Source organism: Kryptolebias marmoratus, linkage group LG9, assembly GCF_001649575.2.
Source record: "Kryptolebias marmoratus isolate JLee-2015 linkage group LG9, ASM164957v2, whole genome shotgun sequence".
Taxonomy (NCBI): domain Eukaryota; kingdom Metazoa; phylum Chordata; class Actinopteri; order Cyprinodontiformes; family Rivulidae; genus Kryptolebias; species Kryptolebias marmoratus.
The window spans coordinates 10377959-10394880 of NC_051438.1; the positions used below are offsets into that span (position 1 = coordinate 10377959).

The following is a 16922-nucleotide window of genomic DNA, read 5'->3' on the forward strand; positions in this document are numbered from 1 at the left end:
AGCTGGAGGAAGGACGAGTGGGGTGATGAGGATGTACAAAGTGTTAACAAAGGCAGAGAGGGTGTAAGGCACGCAGAGACAGATGGACGGAGTAAAGACAGAGACGACTGCTAGTGACCAGTCTTTGTAGATGACTGTTGTTGCTCACTTTTGAGTCACTGAGGCAAAGTCTTAATGACTCACGGCCCAATACTCTGCATAATCAAGCTGTGCGTCGGTGTGTCGGCGTGTGTGTGTGCGTGTGCGTGTGTTCGAGCCACTAGTCTTGTAACGGAGAACTTTATTACCATCTGTTCCCGCACATGCTTATTTGTTTAGCCATGACACGCATGTCTTCTTCAATCGTTTTGCTATTTTTACCCTCTCCCTCTCTGAGCCTTTTCCAATCACCTTTTTTTCCCCCTTTGTGTCCTCTCGCCTACTGTCTGACATGCTCTCTGTGTGGATGGAGGGGTTGTGCTCTAATAAACACTGCCTGAAAAGAAATAAAAAAATCATAAAAATACACAGCCATTATCTCAGCGTCTTTCTAACCGCCTTGCCTGTGTTGGTAAAATGGAATCGCACTACAGCCATTTTAATCAAAGCTCATGTGTGCATGTCAGCCTGTCTGACTGTGAATGTGTGTGAGAATGTGTATGTGTGTGCGTGTGTGTCTCAGTTCTTGCAGAGGCCATTAGGTGGAGCTGGTGCCTGATTGAGAAAAAGGAAAAGAAGCAGGATGGACAGCTGAGCCCTCACTCTTCTTCTGCCTGTTGTCACTTTTTTTTTCTTTAAGGTGTCAAACAGTACAGTGAGTAACACTTAATGGTAGAAGTTTTGGCTTAAAAAAGTCTTCTTGCGTGCCTTATGCATATTTTTTTAACCTGAAAATGACCTCATTGTGCATTACAACAGCACTTATTGAATGAGTTAAAGCTAGAAAAACACGGGTGTAACTTATAATATGAACAATGTATCAGTAGGGTCTATCGCAAATCATGAACTATGTGCTAACAAACATTATATTGTTTCCTGAAATAACTTTTTTGTCAAGTCACAAGCCTCACATGTCAGTAAGTTGTGTAAAGACAGCTTCCTGACACATAAGACTCGTGTTAACAGCAAGAAAATCCTTTTTAAATGGATTTTTTCCCTTTTTTTGAATGTGTCTCATATTAGATAAACACAGCGTGAAATTTCTTACAATTACATTCATAAACTGACAGACCACGGTTGGATTTGCGAACAAACACGCAGACGCACTTGCACCTGTGCTTCCACAGATCTTGTTGGCAGGTTGGAGGAAATGGGACGGTAGCCTGGAGGAAGGGCAGGTGTCCACAGATGGAGCTCTCTCGCTCTCTCTTTGCCTCCCTTTCTCTCCCACAGATGGACCCAATCACACCTATTTCTCTCTTGCATGCCCTGTAGCTACACAGCCAGTGAAAAAGTGTGTGAATGTGTGTGTGTGTGTGTGCATACCTGACTTTATTGTCACATAAAAGGGGTGCCTTATGAATCAGTTTCTAAATATGCATAAAGGCGAGTGGCTTTAGCCTGCAGCGCTGCACATTTGGTGTTTAACATGTGAATCGATAGCTAAGCTTTGAGCAAACGTTGAACTTTTTAATCAGTCTGGTCAAGAATCTCTGAGATGTTCACACACCAGTGCGTTGGGACGTTTAAGATTCAAAGATGCCGGCTGGTTTGGGATATCGTCTCATTTTCTGCACGTTTGGTGACAGCTGAACATGTGCGAGGTGCGCCTGCCGGGAGAGCCTGCCTGTCTTAGATGGTGGGGGGTCCAGCTAGCCAACGGGACCACCTGATCTGTAAAGCAGGAAGTGAACCACCGATCTGTCATCTGTCTTCATAAGCCCACCAGTCAGTACCCTCCTAATTAGTCACCATGGAAACCATGGCTAATTCCCCGGTCTGCCATGCCAATCACGTCCTGTCTGTGGCAGCAATCAGAAAGGCGCATTTATCCACCGCTGGGCCTCTAACAGATGTGTGCGTGTTAGTGTGTGTATTGTTGGATGCCTTTTGTGTGCATGTAAATCCGAGTGGGCGTTTCTGTACGTGAGCTTGTCAAATCCCTGTATTTTCCTTTGACAGCGTTGCCTTTCTCTTAAAAAAAGCACACACTTTGCTTGTCTGGCTTGTAAATTTGTAGTGTTTGTTCGGATTGAAGGCAGATGTGTCAGAACCGGTGAGAGGGGAGTGTGCCACGTTGTGATTGTCTGTGGGAACTGTTTAATTAGCTTGTCGAGTGCTAGTAATCCCCATCACACCCACAAAGCAATCAAACAACAGTTACACAAAAACACACACATGGATACACGCACGGAGGTACGTCGTAGACACTCTTAACCTTTTTCCCGGGAGGTCAGGGTTCTGTAAGGTGACACAATCACAATAACTGTGAGCCCTGCTGTTTTCAGATAACACATTTGCACGTCAGAACACAATGAATTTCAAATGAAATCTAATCTAAATGCTCAATCAATTAATCAGCACAATCAGAAAGTCAAATAATACCTAGAAATCACTTGGTAAATATTGAGGATCATGCACGTGAATAAATGATGCATTGATGCTGAGCGGTGGAGACGTGTGTGTGCGTGCGTGTGTGTGTGTGTCCCGTCCATTTCTTCCATCTGCTGCCTGTCAGTCATTTATACAATCGGTCACCAGAGAGCCGAGGGCTGACACACACAATAATGAACTTACATCCATGTTGACTTGAAATCAATGACCAAAAGAATAAAAAAATAAAAAATAAAACACTGCATCCTTAGATTCATATTTGAACAGCTCACACTGGCTTTCACGGATTCCAATCATAACTTCAAGGGCACATCAAAGCTGCGTTCTATTCAGATGTATGCCGTTTGATCACCACCTCTGCCTCCAACATACACACACACACTCTCTCTTTTTCGCACACACACCCAAGCCACCATATGTAACCTACATTACAGCAAGGCACTGAAATGCAAAATTTATGAGCTGGAATAAAAAGAGAGAAATAATTTAGGATCCACGAGGAGAAGAAGCGATGGTTTTGGTGGTTTTGATTTTGACACCACTGTTTTGAAAGCAACGATGGGGGTCGAGTTGTTGGAGGGTCTGCGATGCTTACCTGTCTCATGCGAGAGGGTCTTGGTTCTTCCTGTGTTGCCTGCGTGATGCATCGCTCCGTACTTGTCGCTCATTGTCATGAACCCTCTGCCCTTATCTCCTCTCCTCCACGCTCCACTCCTTTCTTTTCCCGTAAGAGTCTTCTTTTCTTGATTCTCAATCTTTTTTTCTTTTCTTTTTTTATTTATTCTGGCACTGGTCTTTTTTTCCTTCTTGTCAAAAGTCCTCTCTGTCTCTCCCTTGCTGTCGGATCGCCTTCAACCTTATGTGCCTTTTCTTCTCCCCTCTGTCCGTTTGTTAGTGAGCTATGTGAGGCACAATCCCGCTAGATGAGACACTCTCACTGCACGTGTAGCTGTTGCACTGCAGAGATGCACTCCACACACCAAAACATCAGAGGACGGGAAAAGAAAGAAAAAAAAAGAAAAAGAAAGGATGAATGCCAGTACCCGATGCTCCTTCTCCAGGAGGCTGCAGGTCTTTTTCTGTCACCCTCCTGCTTCCAGTCCCCACTTCTTTATGTTGCTCGATCTGTCACAAATCAGAGCCAGCTCAGGCACGAGGGAACGGGCGGATGAGAAAACACTGAGAGCGAGAGCGCCTTTCAGCCAGAAGACAAGGAGAGATGTGGCTGCGGCTCCATCCTCCATCTGCCCACAGCTGAGACTGAGAGCAGACTCAACACACACACAGACACACACACACACACACACTTGCTCTCTCTCTCTCTTTTTTTTCTCTCTCTCTTTTTCTCTCTCTTCCTCCCAGCAGCGTCGCACCACCGAGATGGAGAGGAAGGATGACGGCGGGAGCCAACGAATGGAGCAGAGGAGAGAGGAACAGGGTAGGGGGCGAGACGGCGGAGGAGGGAGAGCGTAGTGATGGAAAGGAGGAGGAGGAGGAGGAGGAGGTGGCAACGAGGGCGGGAACACACCGTGGAGCTCAGAGAGTGAAAAGAGTGACAGGACCATGGAAATGTGACAAAGCATGCACATCAAAGAAGATGGGAAAAAATAGAAGCAAAAGGGTTAAATACTATATAGTATATATGTAGCAAGGGGATAAAGGCGGGGAGGAAAAATGGATGAAGCAAGGTGGAGGGAGGGGAAAGACAAGGTTAAGGGTACAAGGGAGAAAAGGCGAGGCAGTGAAGCAGAGATGCAAAGCGGGATGCAGGGAAGGAGGCAGAAAGGGGCAGAGGACACTGCGGCGATGGAGCCGCTAATGTGTCAGATCTCACATGCCAGAGATTGCAAAGATTTTAAAAAAGCTCTTGTGCAGCAAACATAACCCTTACAAACAACAACAACAACAACAACAACAAAAAACTGTCTAGAAAATAAAGAAAAAAACAAAAAATTCTCCTGAAAGGAAATGATTTCGTCCGATGAGAGATATGAACCAGATAAAGCTTAAAAAAATGTGTTTCTTATTGGCTCCACCAGCTCAGGTGGCAGGTTACCAGGTGAGTGAAGGTCCTCACACCGCCCAGCAGAGGGCAGACATCCTGTCACATACAGGGTGAGGTCATCCAGCTCATCATCCTGAGGTGATATTTTTATATATCCACAAAACTGGATACACAAATTAAAACTCACTATATTCTGTGCACACTGTATCAGACAACATGAATGTTTCAATATTGGTAAATGCATTATAATGCAGCTGAAATGTTGTGGTCTTTTGTTTTTTAACATCAGCTGATTGTGAAAATTAAACTTTGTGATTATAAGGATAATGAAAAAAGGGCCCTGAATGAAGACAGACAGTGATTTGAGATACAGAAGTACACCAGCTCCGGCACATAAAGCAGGTGTGTGTATGTGGGTGTCGAAATGAAGAGAGAGAGAAGGACGTGAGCTCCACAGGACAACCCCTGTGTCACTTCTCTAGAGGACCACTGTCAGCCTCATTTTCTATTTCTTTATGTGACATTCTCAGGCACCATCTATCATCCCCCGGTGTCACACAATTTCTTGCGCACAACAGGCCAAGGCAGCCTGATGTGCCACATTTGCACGTGCCTGCATACAAATGCACTCTGCGATCATAAAAAGGGGGTACACACCTGGGCAGGTATTCTCCCTCAGTAGACACACTTGCATGCAAAGTTGTTGAGATTTGATTCTTTTTTTTTTTTTTTTTACAGCAGCAGAGGGGGAAGATGGGTGCTGGTTTGCAGCTATGACTTCGGCATAATAAAGTTGAGCGCATGGCCACTGTAGGACACGCTGGATTTCCAGATGAGGTTCACGTCGATTTGTCATGATAAAAGACCCATCTGAGGCAGAAACAAATTGCTTTCTTGACAACACCTTGTAAAGCTGTCTCATACGCACGCTTCACACGAGCCACATGCATGTACTCATAGAGCATATGTGGACATAAACTTATACGTTTTTCCAGATGCAAGTTATTCATCAATGCCATTCAGCATCATTATAACAGACATGTCTGTATAAGCATATATATTAGGTGTCTATGAAGGCTCACACTCAGTGTGATTTGCTAAAGTTCGTTCAGCCTGCAGTAATTGAGTGTGGAGGACATATGGTTGTGCAGAAAGCATGTCAAGAGAAGCAGAAGAATGTGTTAAAAAGTACAGTGAAAGGGATCTCATGGAAAGGTCACAGGTAAGATGAACAAGCATGTTGTAATGGTCCTGGATCAAGTAAAACCTCCGTATAGGCAATTCATGCTGATTTACAATCTTTTTGTTTTGCGCGCCCAAGATAAAATATCCAAAACTCAAATCAATTTATGCAGTTTGAACCTGTTACAACTGCCTGCCATCTTGAAAGGTGGGCAATATTGTAACTGCCTGTTTGTGTATGTGTGTGTTCATTTGTGTCTGTGTCCGCAAAATATCTCATGAAACACCGGATGTATTTTAATGAAACTCTCAGAAAATAATCGTTGGTCATACATCTTCAACTGATTAATGTTTGGGGTCAAACTGATTAAAGACTGGTCCTACAGCTAAACATAAAAGTGACTATAACTCAGTCAATTTTACAGATATTATGGTACAATTTAGTGTGGTGGTAGCTGAGAGTCATCCTCAACATATACTTTCAGCACTAACAAATGGTATGGGATCTTCATTTAAAAAATTGGCAATAACCAGCGAAGCCAGCCCTGTGTGATTTTTAGCAAAATATTTTATGAACTACTGGACAGTTTTGAATGAACCTCTCATAAACAATCATTGGATCTACAACTGATTACCCTTTGGAGTCAATCCAACTCAAGATGGCAACCACATCTAATCAACTTTAGCAAACACAGAAATGGCTATAATTTAGAGTAGCTAAAGTTTGATATAATATAGCAGGTAAAAATCCCCCCTTTCACATACTTTGGGTGTGAACAGATCACCCAAGATCTTTGTTTAACACTTTAGCATACAAGATGATGAGCGACAGCCATTCCTTCAAGTTTCTTTGATTTAAAATTTTTTTTTTTGCTGTCTCTTTAATTGTCAAACTTCTTTTCCCGCCCTCAATACCACTTTTGTTGTATTGCTAACCAAAAATATTTTACCCCCATCCATCTATTTTTTCTTGTTTTTGTTTTTTCCTCCTTCTGCCTGCCTCCTGAACTGAAACACGTTGGGACAGCAGGTGAAAAGGAGGGAGAAAGAAGGTGTGCAGTAAGGTGCCCCATGGGTTGAACATGGTCATTTGTCATGAGGCTGAAAGCTTAAGAAAAGACTAGTTAACCTTTACAGCTGATCCCCACGAGACACGGGGAAAAAACACAGCCCAGCAAAACACCTCCAGGAAAAAGGTGGGCCGCTTCGTGTACACACGCACACGCATGAACAGCCCCTTCAGCTTCTTCCCCTGAAATCAATAGTGCTGAAACCTTCCTACGGGGAGTGAGAGGAGGCTACCATTTTTACTCCAATTCACTCTTCCCAGGTTTCACTTTTCCTTAAGTCTTCATGGTCCTTCTTCTTCCTTCATCCCTCCCCATCCTCGTCATCCTCACACCCTGCCAGAGTAATTAATCACCTTGTGCTAATGAGCTATTAACTAATGACAGATTGACATGCCTCTCACTATGTGTGCATGCTTCTGAGTGTGTGTCTGTGTGAGTGTTGCCAGCGCCACCCTCTGCACGCTAATGTGATTAATAAGGTTAAGCTCTTATTAAGCGGAGAGCACAAGGAGTGCATGCTCATGTGCACATAGAAGCCAACATGCAAGCGCACAAATAATAATAGTAAAAAATTAGATTTTTTTTTTTTTCATTCACAGGGTACAGACTGACTGGTGTCAGCCCACTAGAAGTCAGGGTTTAAGTAAAACTAGGTCAGGTGAAAAAATAAAAACATCAAATACTGTACGTTTTACCATATAGGCTCATTACCGGCGGCAAGCTGTGCTGTAGATTATCAAGTCTAAAGGAGAAAGAGCGAGGGGATAAGGGGGGTGAAAAAAGGAGGATGCTTTACAAACACTTTCTAAGTATCTAAATAATAGGGCTGCACAATTTTAGAAAAACATGCAATAGTAATATTACTGCTGAACATTGTGATAACAATATCAGTTGTGCTTTAGCATCTTGGACGATGGACAAATTGGAATGGGCACCAAAGGCAGTGAGACCGAGTTTAGTAATTTTGGGGATTTTTAAGGTCAGTCGATTGTGGCTGCCATCTTGACTCAGGCTGACTTTAAATGCTAATCAGTTGTAGATGTACCTCCAATGATTACTTTCTGCAAGTTTCATTAAAATTTGTCCAGTGGTTCATAAGGTTATTTCCTAACACACACAGACATCAGCCTGTGTTTTATTGCAGTCTGTGCAGTCGTTTGTGATACTGATATTGCGCAGACTGATATTGCAATGACAATAAATTCCAATATATCATGCAGGCTTACTCTAAAACATTTTTCTTATGTTGGCGCACAGCATGAGATTTCTTAATATCAGGGCTCACACACTAACAGACAACTGAACAATTGCAGCAACACAAACAAATGATAATAAAAGTAAAAAAAACCCAGTTACAATCAAAGGTGTTCACAGTCGGAGTCTATTTAATCAAATGTGGTGGATTTTAAAGCATCTTCAATTCCAAGAAAAATGTAGTTACAGCAAGTTCATCTGGTTCTCTGGAGAATACTTGCGCTACATAATAGGGACTCTAATCTAGCTGCATGTGAGTGCATTAGTCCAACTTTGAGTATGTATATGCATGTGGAGGCACATGTATTGTGTCGTATGAGCTCCAGTGTGTATCTGACCTAACAGTCCGTCCCCCTGGAGGAGTTTTTGGCGCATACCGGGACTCATTTGCATTCTCGCAGCTCTCGCATTTTTTTTTCTTTCTTTTTTTTTTCCCGTGGCTTCAGAAGTGAACAGCTGCTTAATGGTCATTGCTCTTCAGAGACAGGACATTGGGAGGCACGGAGGAGGTTAGCCAGGGTTTCTGCACCACCAAACGCACACGTACACAAGCTTGTGGCTCAGACACACACACCAAAAGCACACACCAGGTAAAGCCTAGTTCAGTCATGGTTCTGAGAGGGAGATGTGACCATTTAGCAGATGTTTTTCATTTGTAAAAGGGACTTTGGTTGCTTTCCACACGGTTGAATTTAACTACAATGGAAAACAAAGCTGGATGTTCGTGCATTATATTGTAGCTGATGTGACAACAACAAAGAGAAATTATTTGTTTGGTACTGCAAAAACATTACAGTTGCAGTTTTACAAAGGGGAATTGTATATGGGAATGAAAAAAAAACTGTGTTATGGGTGCATATCATACTGGTACACAGTAGCTATATGTTCCAAGCAACTGATAGTGGGGATAATATCAATTCTGTACACCAGTGAAATCTATGGTTTTGAGAGGACGCGTGAATGGATGGAGCAGTGAAGGGTGTTTTTAAAACCTGATTTTAAAAGCAAAAGAGAGGATTGTGACTGGATTTTGGGGGTCTGAAGGCAGAATGAGTGCTTTTCCCTTTTTTGTTGTTGCACTCTCAAATTTTAAACCCACAGACACACTGACTCACATCCAAGCACAACTACATGAAATGGCTTTCATCTCCATGCTCATTTGACTGTTTCACTTGCAGACACACATGGACGACTTGTGTTTCATGAGATGCCAAAAGAAGGGATTTTGCTGGAATAAAAAGGGAGTGAAAAAAGGTTATCACCCCAATGCAAGAAGGGCAACGAGCCGCCCTGCTTCCACGGGGTTCTTCTCAACTGGGAAGTTTGCATCTAGACTAGAGCTTTCTCTGAGATCACACAAAATGCCCTCACAGTTTCAGGACAGTCGGTTCATTTTAGCAAACAGACTGAAAAATAAGCCTGAGAACAAAATCCGTAAATAGGATGAGAAAATGTAAACGAAAACATTACGTTTATCTGTTTGGTAACTCAGGCTCAGCAGGTTGCTTGCCAATCGGAGAGTTGGCAGTTCAATTCTGGCTTTGCCTGCCACATCCTGAAGTGTCCTTGGGCAAGACGCTGATCTGCAAATTGGTGAGTGTGTGTGTGTGTGTGTGAATGGGCAAATGGGACTTGTTGTGTAAAAGCGCTTTGAGTAGTCAGTAAGACTAGAAAATTGCTATATGTATTCAGTCTATTTAGCATTTAGAAACAGATGGGTTTTCTTCAGGTCCTCTGGTATTCTCCTACAAACCAAAAACATGCATTTTAGGTTATTTGGCTCCTCCTAATTGTCACTAGGTGTGTGTTGAGTCGACTGTGTCTGTCTTGTATACGGTGGACTGATGTCCTGTCCAGCCTCTTTTCCAATAACAACTGGAGATAGGTACCTGACCCCCATGTAGCCTTTTTTTTTCTTTTTGATTCTTATTGAAATGTCCTCACAGATGTTAACAATTTCATCACACGATCAAAGTTTAATGTGACAGAATCTGGATAAAGTGAGGCAGATGTGGAAAATACTGTACAAACAGGTCCATTGTTTCATTTTCTAGGAGACAAAATGATAGTAGGGACACACAAAATAAGTTGCAACATCATCATTTCTGAAAATCCTGTCTCTGAGTAAAATTGGATAAACCAAATCAGATATTTTGCTAAATCTCAGTTTTTCCACACCAAAAACTCAGCTAATGTGTGGATGGGAGGTGCAAATGCAGCAGAAAGGTTTATTAAAATATTGTGTAATAGTGTAGACAGAACTATAATGTCTAACCATAAAAAACACACTGTATACTGCACTTTATAGATGTGTTAGCATTGTTAAAAGTTATGAATAGCTATCTTGTTTTAATGTATATTCCTTAACATCCAACAACAGCTTGGTTGGACTCACCTATTTCTTTTATTCCAAACCATAAATCTTTCTTTGGTTATCTATTTTCTCAGGGAGTTTCTTTTTAATGTTTCAGCAGGAATTCATTCACTGTATATTCTTTTTTGGGAGCCTATTTTTAATGATATTCTACTGAAATTGACACAATTTAAGTTTTGCAGTTTCTCAGAATTTTATTCCCAGTGAGTGTAGCTGGACAGAAAAGACAATGACAGGTTAATCTGCACTTGACCCACGTGTGCACAGTTTGACTGACATTAAACACAGCTCCTGTGATGAGAGCCTTCCCTGCTTTCTTCAGAGCCACTGGATATAAGCCAAATGTTAGAAAAGTGGCTGTTTCAGCACTGTTGACTACTAAAGAGTAAGGGTAGAACATTATTTAAACTTCTGACATGAGAAAGAAGGAATGAAGACGTGCAGTCCCACACAAAGAGGGATACCTGCATCTGAGAATATAGGGTTCGAGTTAAAATGTTGTTTTATGAGAACTGCTTGAGACATTATTTCTTATAAACATGGTTAGGTGAAAAATGTTTTTTTTTTTTTTTTTTTGTTGAATAGGTCTTTAGGGAAATACTTTCTCTTCCTGACCACCATTTCAGGAAATCTTTATGAAACCACAGAATCACCATTTTTTTGTCAGCTTGTCACAATCTGCACTGCCAATTTTGGCAAATTTCTTATGATCCTGTCATGGCTGATTAAACCATCAAAATCTTTTTACCTTATGAGCTGAAGTCCAAATCACACCTTCATAAAGTACAACAGTCACTGGATCAACCATATATATCTTTATCATCGCTGGTAAAATCAATATATTCTTTGTTCATATACATCTGAGAAAAAAAAATAACTGCATCTTCCTTTCTCCTTTTTGAGTTGAGCCCGTCAGCCAACATTTTCTATCAGAGCTTTTTAATCCAGCCTACTTTTCTGTGATTGGCAAGCTGGCGGAGGCGCCGAAACCTGAGAGTAGCTGCTGACAGGCTAAAAAAAAGAAGAAAAAAACAACTTGCGCTCACATAGTGGCTTAATGCAAATTGACAGTCACACTGTTGTGTGTGACACAACTTTTAAATTTTGCAGCTGTAAATATTATCATAAAACATTGGTTTTAATCGTTTGCTGGAAACAGCTGTGATATATGAGACACTTCTGGTTTCCTGAAGTGGAATATCTTCATCATGGGCTCAGTGTTACACTTTGTTTTAATGATAAAAATGCAAATGTAGAAGGCCCCCTTTTCACACTGAATGACAATACTGCAATGATGAAAAAAATCAGCCAGAAGTGGCTGGTGTTCACCGGGTCTTGGTAATGACTTCAGGAACAAATTCAAAATAAAGTTGTCACCCTGTTACTTGTGATAAAATGTGAAAAAATCATAATGATTTTGAGCATGTGTAGAACTAATGCAGAAAGGTTGCGACTCTTTATCACCACCACTGCGGTTTACTGCGGTCTTGAGGGAGCATAGGGGAGTGATGGCAATGCATTCATGACAGGAGCCCACATGAACTGGCATGGCTCAGTTGTCAAAAAATTTGACGCAGGACTGGCTACACTGGTCTGATACCTAGACTACAACTCTTACATGGTCATGGAAACAACTAGTGTGATAAGTTTAGCAATTATCCTGACATGGTCTGAGATGCAGCAGGGCATCTCAGATATGTACAATATAGCAGCAAATACTAATTTGGTAAGAACTGAAGGTTTTACAAATTTGCCAAGTTTCAGCCACATTCTAATGAGTTATGGAGAGCGAAGCAAGGTCATCATCTAGCATGGAGGGAACCTTAATACTGAATAATATTAGGAAAACAACTGTTTGCAATATTTTCATTGATTATACTGATTTTTTCAAAATACTAGTCAGTGTAAATCCATTGTTAACCTAAATAATGTAGTACCATCCATGTCAGGTTTTTCTTCCCATTGAACATAATTTGTGTTCAGTCCCACTGAGCATTTGTGGTTATTATCATGCACAGTAGCATGAAATCTGGAGCAAGCAGGTGCCTCCCTGATGGCCTGGCATGATGGAAAAAAATTCAATGTACTTTATGTGAAGTACAAAATGTATTTGCATCCTATAGTACATGAATGTCAATTGCTGCACTTCAGCAAACACAGAAGACAATCATCATGGATGAGGGTGATGATGAAGAGGCTGGGATATTTTGCAGGAATCAGATAAGACAAGCACTGGGAAAGGACAGCTGAACATAAAGACAAATGATTTCCCAACACAGCAAACAAGGCAAGTTTGAGGATGCAAATAAAAATCTGTGTACATAGAAAAGTGAGGATGAACCATACAAAAGGAGAGAGTGAGAGCCCGATCAGACACAAATTACGAGTGCTTGATGTAATTTTCTCCTTTCTGTTGGCAAAAGATGATTAGGATGATGATCTTTCCGGGAGGACTTTTATCAGACTCGAGCAACAAATCTATCAATGAACACATCAGTGCAAACAAACACAAAGTGTCCATGTTTCATAAAAAACACACACAAAAACAAATCTTGAAATTCCAAGCCTAATTAAAAGCCTTCTTCTCTACTTATAAACAAACATTATAGTCAAGAAAGAAAACCCGTATTTTCCAGGGAAAATGAAATGATTTGATTTCGGGACGGTGAGCGCACATGTCCCGTTCTGGCTCCTTACTGGGCAGACTGAAGAGATTACAACGCCTAAGCCTCACAGATCAATACACACAAGCAATGGCCAAATGAATTGCTTGTGACAGCACAAGAAAGACCACAAAGGAAAAAATTGTGAGGAGAGTATTTAGCCTGGGAGGGAAGACGATATATTCTGACTGTGAGCTCATTGTCAGGTCGAGCTTAGCATGCTTAAAATAGTTATTGTTAGTCAATGAGCATTTTCTCCCAGAGAGCCTTGTGTGCATACAGTCTGAGGAAGGCCTTGAAATTCTTGATGGAACAAGGAAATTGGAAGGAAAAAAATAGAGAGATGCAGAGAAGCGTAAAAGAGGGAGAGGGCGACAAAAAAAGAGGAAAAACAAGTGAGTTTGGGGGTTTCCGTCATTATGATGGATAGATCGAGCGAGTAGGGGCTCCCAGAAGGAGAAGTATAAAAATAGGAGAGCATGTCTCCCTTGACACTGGTCCTCTCTGCCTATGTATCAAATCGCAATTCTGCTCTTCTTTTTCTCATTCCTTTCTGCTGCTCTCTTCTCTTTTATGGCTCCACTGTCCTCTTCCCCTTCTTGTTCGTCACTGTTTTTAACATGTCATCTACCAGCACCCTTCTTCCCTTCTTTCCTGTTCTTTGTTTATATACTCACCCACCTACACCTCAGACAAAAGTGTATATATATATATATATATATATATATATATATATATATATATATATATATATATATATATATAAAACACTCTGATCCCCACTTGGTTTTTGCTTTATCACAGTCAGGTTTTAGGTTTGCTTTCTATTTTTTATACAGATCCCAAATGATGCACTGATATAATACACCGACTTTCTTTTTATGAAAAATCTATATTTACACACAGGGATTGCTTGGAGACCCTTCTGTCCTTTTCTTTTTTCTTTCAAATCTCAGCTGCCTTAGCCTGCTTTGTATTCACGCTGCTGAACAAGTCCAACACTTTTAAACTAGCGGCCTACAAGGGATACTAATGGAAGACGTTCAGAGCACCACTTATCGTTCTGTGTGTCTCAAATGCTCAACAAACCAAACAGCATCGAGACCACAGAGGGCACGAGTGGAAACAGTCCTCGAATGCCTCCTTCAAGTTTTCGCCTGAGTCTTGCTTCCATTCTCCTCCTGTCCTCCTCGATATCTGTCACTTTCTCACTCATTAACCACACCCCTCTCGCTATCCATCCATTCCTCTTCCTCTCTCCAGAGAGGAAAAACAAACAGCTGTCAGGGTCAGGCTTGCAGATGAATTCCTAATGACTTTGAAGGGCAGAGGGGCCGAGCAACTTTCTCTAGAGGAGAGGCTGCTTACAAATACACGCCCATGTGCCTTAATATGAGTACATAAACAGCACAGAATAAATATAGCCCATTCCTTGACACCGAAGCGCACACGCTCATAGGAGCACAGTGCCGCAACTTTCAGAATCAATACAGCATCTTTCGACAGACTACTGTCAAGGTGAAGCCTGTGTGTTCAGCGAATCTGAAAGCAGTTGCACACACTCGCTGTGCACGCAGCAAACTGTGTGAGTCTGTGTGTTCAGGTGACTGGTGCTTGCTCACATGTGATGAGACAGATGATGTAAATCTCCATAAACAGAAATGCATTATCCACAGGTTTGCTCACTTCCCCTCACTCTGACTTACTTCACAAAATCCTCCTCCAAACTTCCCAAAGGCAAAAGGAGCAAGTTTCTCCTTCGCTTGCCACCCTTGGCTCTATTTGTGGCTCTTGCTGGGCCAAGATGAGTCAATGAATCATTTTTCACCTTATCAGTCACGTCTAGGCGCTATCTCTCCATCACTGTCTGTTGCCATTCATCCATCATGAATAAGACAGACTTTTGCATTATTAAGCGGAGCAAAGCAAACATTTAATCAAGACATTTACAGCAGTCTTAATTTTGTTTCCACTGATGCAATTCCTACAAATAGTCTACAGAAACTTAGGTAATAGAATTTGGATCATTTGAACAGGATTAAACAATGGTATCTTGTTGTGTTTAACTGTAATTTGTGTGGTGACATTGACTAGCTACTAAGCTAGCTAAAGGATCAATTGTCTAGTCTGCTTATTCAAGGTTGGCCCAAATGAGAAAATTCCATTTATAGAAATGGTTTGCACAAAATGTTCTCTAGAAAGCCAAGCCTGTTTCTTTAAAAACTACAGAGTCAGGTTGTATTGTTTTTGTTTAGGTAAAATTTGTCTTGAAAAATAGAAAAATGTATCCAATCAGAAAATAAGTAGAAGTTTCTATGTTGAAATATGTGCAGTTGCTCTTCTCATTGTCTCTTTGCTACATCTCCAAAATGCGTTGTTTTAATGTCTTTGTACTTTCCATCGTGACCAGAGTTTTTATGTGTTCTTTCTACAACAAAGCGTTAACTGACTTTCTGTTGTCATTGTTTTTGTAGTCCTATTTAGATATTCCAGTGAGATCAGGCTGAAAGAGATTCAAAATTCTTCAAAATAAATTCTCCAGACACCATCAATGCAGAGATGTTAAATCATTTTTCCAAAGGATTTTCTCTCATTTGGTGTTTTCATTAGGATGGTAGAGATTGCTTTTGACACATCCATTCAGAAAATACTTCTTCTTCCAAGGGCATCAAGTACTGCTGTTTTGTCAAGATGTTTTTGCTACATGTAAACGGTATCTTTTGCTGTCAGTGGTACAAAATGAAACTCTTCGATTTTCAAGAACGAAGTGCTACTTTATTGTGAAAACTATAGTTACCTCTTATTCTTTGATGGACATTGAAGTTTGTGTTTCAACTTTTTTGTTTAGTTTTTACTGCTGTCATAAGTTTAAGGTAAAAAACAAACAAACTTTTTCCTTAGATTTAGGCACAATGACTACTTGGTTAGATTTAGGGTAAAGATGAGGCTTGCCAGAAGATAAAACCTTCCACAACAGTTTCTCTCGTGTTTCTAAAAGATGTCAAATTGCGGTCCAATTTGAGGCCAAGGAGTCCTAGAGATGAATGTGCATTTCATTTCAGTAACTCATTGTGCTCTAAATAGATGCATTCAAAATTGGTTTTATTAATTTGTCACTAAAATGTAATACAATTCATCTTTACTTGGTATTGGACGTTTGTTTGTACTTCTGGGAGTCTGTTTACGATTATAGATGAGAAGATGATTATAAGGTTTCATCTGATTCAGTGTTGAAAGGAAGGAAAATATATTCCCACGTGTAACTTCCACCTATGCCTGTCAGAGTAAGTCTCAACAGCAGCTGACGAAATTTAATTCAAGACTTTATGTTTGGTTTCATGTCAGTGTGTACGTGCCCGCTCATTTGTGTGTATGCGAGTCCTTCCAAGTCTTTGAGTTTTGGCAACAAGATCAGAAGAAAACGCGTGTCGGTGTGTTTGTGAGCCTGTGTGTGATCGTGTGTGTGTGACAGAGAGCGAGAGAGAGAGTGAGTAGGCATGAAAGTGAGATTCTGCTCTGAGACGTTTGATGTCGAAGAACAGCGTCTGCTGTCTGTCTGCCAACTGCCAACCCTCTATCACCGTCCCAACACATGGCCTCCGCAAAGAGTGTGCATGTGGGTTTGCGGTGTGTGTAAGTGGCCTGATTAGGCAGGGACTTGGCTATGTGACATTGCTACAGAGCTACTTAGACCCATAATGTGCACCTCACTGTGTCACAGTGAAAACGTGTAGGCCTGAGAAGGCGAAATGGGATTTTGTTTTGAATCACATGACAGGGACAAGGCGAGAGATGAGGGAAGGAGGTGAGTATGAATGTGTGTATGCGTGGGTGTATTGGAA

At 41.2% G+C, this 16922-nt stretch overlaps 1 protein-coding gene across 9 annotated transcripts in view; it reads right to left on the bottom strand.

Annotated features, from left to right (window-relative positions):
- tenm2 (teneurin transmembrane protein 2) overlaps positions 1 to 16922 on the bottom strand; it is a 253742-nt gene that overhangs the window by 122543 nt on the left and 114277 nt on the right. For 4 of the 9 annotated variants that reach the window (XM_017419741.3, XM_017419739.3, XM_017419740.3 and 1 more), the window contains exon 1: positions 3128 to 4575. The exons of the other annotated variants lie outside the window; for them this stretch is intronic. In XM_017419741.3, coding sequence (XP_017275230.1) covers positions 3128 to 3206 — 79 coding nt within the window. In that variant the 5' untranslated portion in view covers positions 3207 to 4575. Of the gene's footprint in view, positions 1 to 3127; positions 4576 to 16922 lie in introns of those variants that run through there. 9 annotated transcript variants of the gene reach the window in all.